Here is a 4,088-nt window from a genome sequence, read left to right as displayed (position 1 = left end):
ATGCGAGTTTGCCCAAGCCTAGACAGGAGCAGTTAGGATGCTGAGATTCGATTCAAACCTTCCGGTCCGTAAGCTGGTGCCTTAACCACTGAGCTATTTCATCATCATCATCCACAGCATGACATCAGTGTTCAACACTGATGCTTCACTGCCGTATGAGCTATTTCAGACTTTTATAAAGCCACATTGTACTCTTCGATCAAGTCCAATTGCTCAACAGCTCATCATGATACGCACAGCCTCCCAGTGTAGATTCCGTGACCATTCATTCTCAGCCTGCATGCGTCAACCATATTGACAGCCAACAACCATCTTCGTGTGGGTAGAACTGATCAATGGTCAAAACAGGAGCACATACATGTAGTTTCCTCATCCTCAACGCAAGTCGCCCATGCGAATAAAAACTTCGGTAGTCAATGTGGCGCACAAAATTTTGCTTAATTCAGTGTTGGTACCAATTTTCACGTGTTTTCTGGTCTTTCGGTGCTGTTGATGGTTGTCCGAGGTGACGAAAACCTTGAGCAATAAGACTCCATTAAAAGAAATTATGGGCTTTCCTAAATGTGCAGTTCAGCGGATTTGTAATGCAAATCCTGAAAACACTGCATGGGGTCCAACAATATGCACGCGTAGGCTGTCGAACAAACGATGGGATGGTGTGCCAAGGGATACGATATCCAGACAGCTCATCGTCTCTCCCCTGAGGACAGCAAAACAGATCTGGTAATATGTTTAACAGAACCCCTTCATGTTATATGGAGCGAAGTGTGATACCCCTAGGATGAGTTACTTATACAATAATTCTAAACTCCCAAAAGCGTACGCGAATACAGTCGCAGCACAGAAAGTGTTCCTTGGCATTATCCTGGATGGGGAGGCGTTTCTGTAACAATCGAACTGAGTTCGACCTTGGGTGATGGTGCGTACACGGTGTTTGACCTCTAATATGCACCAGAACAATATTCTGCGTTTGTTGGTCAACATTGGTAATCTTACTTGACATAAACACTGCCTTCTATTTCAGTGGTCGCTGGGCGTTCTGGTAGTGTCCTACCTATTGGTGTACCACTAAACATGTTGTTCATGTTGGCCGAGCAGGATCCACAGTAGACTGTCGCTAGAATCCTCTGCATCTAGTAGTATAAAGAAACGAAAGAGATGTGCAACCTTGGTTGCCCATCTCTTTCGTTTCGTTATGGATTCGGTCATCGGACAGTGTTTGACACTGTCTGATGGCGGCTTGATCGAAACGCGCCTGTGGCGTTTGTTTGTAGTCATTGAGTATGCAAACATTGTTGTTCTTAGGTCGGACCCCATACGAACGCAGCCAATAAACTGAAAAACTGGTGCATAATTCAGTGTATACTTACCACCTGGAAAATGTAGGTTGTCACTGGAAGACTGGTAGGGAGTAAACGCAAACCTAGTGGTTCCATTTGAATCGATCGATGTAGTCGCCTCGTGCATTGGCTTCGGTATTTTGAATATGGAAGGCTGGGTAGCCTTTGTAAACATGTACTGCCTCAATTGTATAACCCTACAGTGTCAGAAACCGAGTGCATCGTTTTATATTACATAACCCATGTTATTGTGTCTCTTCATTAATCCGCCGGAAAGTGTGGTTCAATGAAATAACATTGCCGGTAAATCGATGGCGAATATAAGATCTCGGTTAACTAGACTAGTTATTTTCGGGTAAAGAAGGCACCGTATAAAATCTTGGGCATGAGTTTGTCAGCATGTTCATAGTCATAGGAAACTATGACCAGGATATTTCTCCACTTTGGATTAAATTAGTTTCCGATCGTGGATATTAGTTGGTGTTAGAATCTTTTGAGTCTTCTTAAGACGCCAAGCCTCCGTGTGAACACATTTCCAGTGTGTTTGGATGGGTGCGACTGAAGTATAGTTATGATAATAATAAAAACTGACCCGGCTGCCAATTTCATTTCAGCTTTTGTTGGCGAATTGACCATGAAGAGCAATGAGGAAATGGTCAAGTGGCTCTTACCGGTTTTCATCGGTTTCGCCATCCGTTCTAGTGTCTTACTTCATCCGCATTCTGGTCAAGCCAAACCACCCATGTACGGTGACTACGAGGCTCAACGGCACTGGATGGAAGTCACCACCAATTTGCCTGTGCGTGAGTGGTACTTCAATACAACTGATAATGATCTGAACTATTGGGGTCTTGACTATCCTCCTCTGTCCGCTTACCACAGTTGGGCAATGGGAAAGATCTCCGAGCACCTCAACCCTGCATGGACTAGCCTGTTCACGAGTCGAGGGATGGAGACATATGATCATAAAGTTTTTATGCGATACACTGTCTTACTGGCTGATCTATTTATCTTTGTACCGTCCGTGTTGTGCTTCTTTCATAAATGCTTACCGCGAATACTGTCCCAACCCAGTGTTTCACCTTTCTATTCATGCTGCCTTGTGTTTCTTTATCCTGGATTGATTCTCGTTGATCATGGACATTTTCAATACAATTGTGTGAGCCTGGGACTATTTGTGGCGGCTGTCGGTCTAATCCTATCCGATCGTGATATTCTTGGGACTATTATGTTCTGTTTGGCTTTAGGCTACAAGCAAATGGAACTGTACCATGCCCTTCCATTGTTTTTCTATTTACTAGGTAAATGCTTTAGAAGCTCATTCACTTCTGGGTTTTTCAAACTCTTGTACCTCTCCATGACAGTCTCCGTAACCTTCATTGTGATGTTCTTACCCTTTCTGTCCAACATGGTGGTACTTCGCCAAGTGATACGTCGCATTTTTCCCATTGCTAGGGGTTTGTTCGAAGACAAAGTTTCCAATTTTTGGTGTTGCACTTCCCCTTTCATCAAATGGAAAACTGTGTTCACTCATCTGGAACAGGTTCGTCTTTGTGCTATGGTGGTCGCTTTCACGTGCCTTCCCACATGTCTGGCTCTAGTGATATCTCCTCGGAAAGACAAACTGCTCTTCTCGTTAGCAATTTGTTCAATGAATTTCTTTCTTTTTTCCTACCACGTTCATGAGAAGTCCATATTGCTTGTAGCCGTCCCGGCTTTGTGTCTGCTGCCACTTTGTCCAATATCGTCATTTCACTTCTCCGTGGCATCAGTCCTAAGTATGTGGCCACTTTTCTTGAAGGATGGTCTCGGTTTGGCATGTTTGTGTACCACTGTTATCTACACTGTAATCGGTCATGTTGTCATCATACGGAAAACCCCAGGTATGGCAAAATCTTCAAAACTTTTGTATTCTGATATTGCTCTGGCCTGCCAACTTGGTGGTTTTGCTTGTTTGATCCTCGCGGAGACCTTCGTCACTCCACCGGCTGCCTATCCAGACATATTTGCCCTGGCAATTTCCATTTTCTCCTTTGTTCAGTTTTCGGTTTTTCTACTTTTTTGGAATGTGCAGTGTTTCAGTCGGAAGTCAAAGTGCATGTAAATGGTTGCATCCTTTCGAGGAAAATTGAGTGTACATTGACAAACCCTTAGTTTCTTTGACATACTTGAAGCCACAAAAAGAATGTCTCTGGTGGGGCGGAATACATTCGCTTGTAAATATCCGTATTGACGGGGGACTCATCTGGATCTTGGCTGAGCCCTTCGTTTACTAGGGATTCTCAGCAACCTTGCAAGTAGCATTCTATGTCGAGAGATTACTGCCGATTTGTCTTTTTTGGAAATTCGGGTCTCTCGGTCCTTCTCAAGCTTTAAGCTATTCTTCCAGAACTAATAATGTGAAGTCTTCACCAAAAAGCGGTGAAAATGCCTTATAGGCTATCCATAAATACGTGGTTCTCATCGGTGAAGTTGAAGTTGAAGTGCCAAGAAGAAACAGCATTTTGATAGTTACTCGAACTCAAGTCATTTCTCGACATTTTATTCGATCGCTAACTCTCATCACATTAAATACGAAGTAGAAACTACTGAGAGATTGGCACATGGCTCGGAGCTGGATATACAAACGATGCTGTCTTGACTGCGGGTGAAGAGGCCGTCAAGTTCGGAACACTTCGAATTGGATCAAAGGCGTGAACTTGGACTACATGGAAGAGTTCAAAGGCTAGACTGTGCACTAGCAAAAAG

General features: G+C 43.7%; 1 protein-coding gene across 1 annotated transcript; it reads left to right on the top strand.

Moving 5' to 3' along the window:
* Positions 1–1,911: 1,911 nt before the first annotated feature.
* Positions 1,912–3,444, top strand: T265_02855 (hypothetical protein; the record flags this gene model as incomplete). Its single annotated transcript, XM_009167199.1, has 1 exon — positions 1,912–3,444. One exon carries the CDS (start codon positions 1,912–1,914, stop codon positions 3,442–3,444), a length of 1,533 nt encoding a protein of 510 aa, XP_009165463.1.
* Positions 3,445–4,088: the final 644 nt, after the last annotated feature.

This window comes from Opisthorchis viverrini, assembly GCF_000715545.1.
Source record: "Opisthorchis viverrini unplaced genomic scaffold opera_v5_37, whole genome shotgun sequence".
Lineage (NCBI taxonomy): Eukaryota > Metazoa > Platyhelminthes > Trematoda > Opisthorchiida > Opisthorchiidae > Opisthorchis > Opisthorchis viverrini.
The sequence above is the reverse complement of the archived record's forward strand: the minus strand, read 5'-3'. Positions and strand labels throughout refer to the sequence as shown.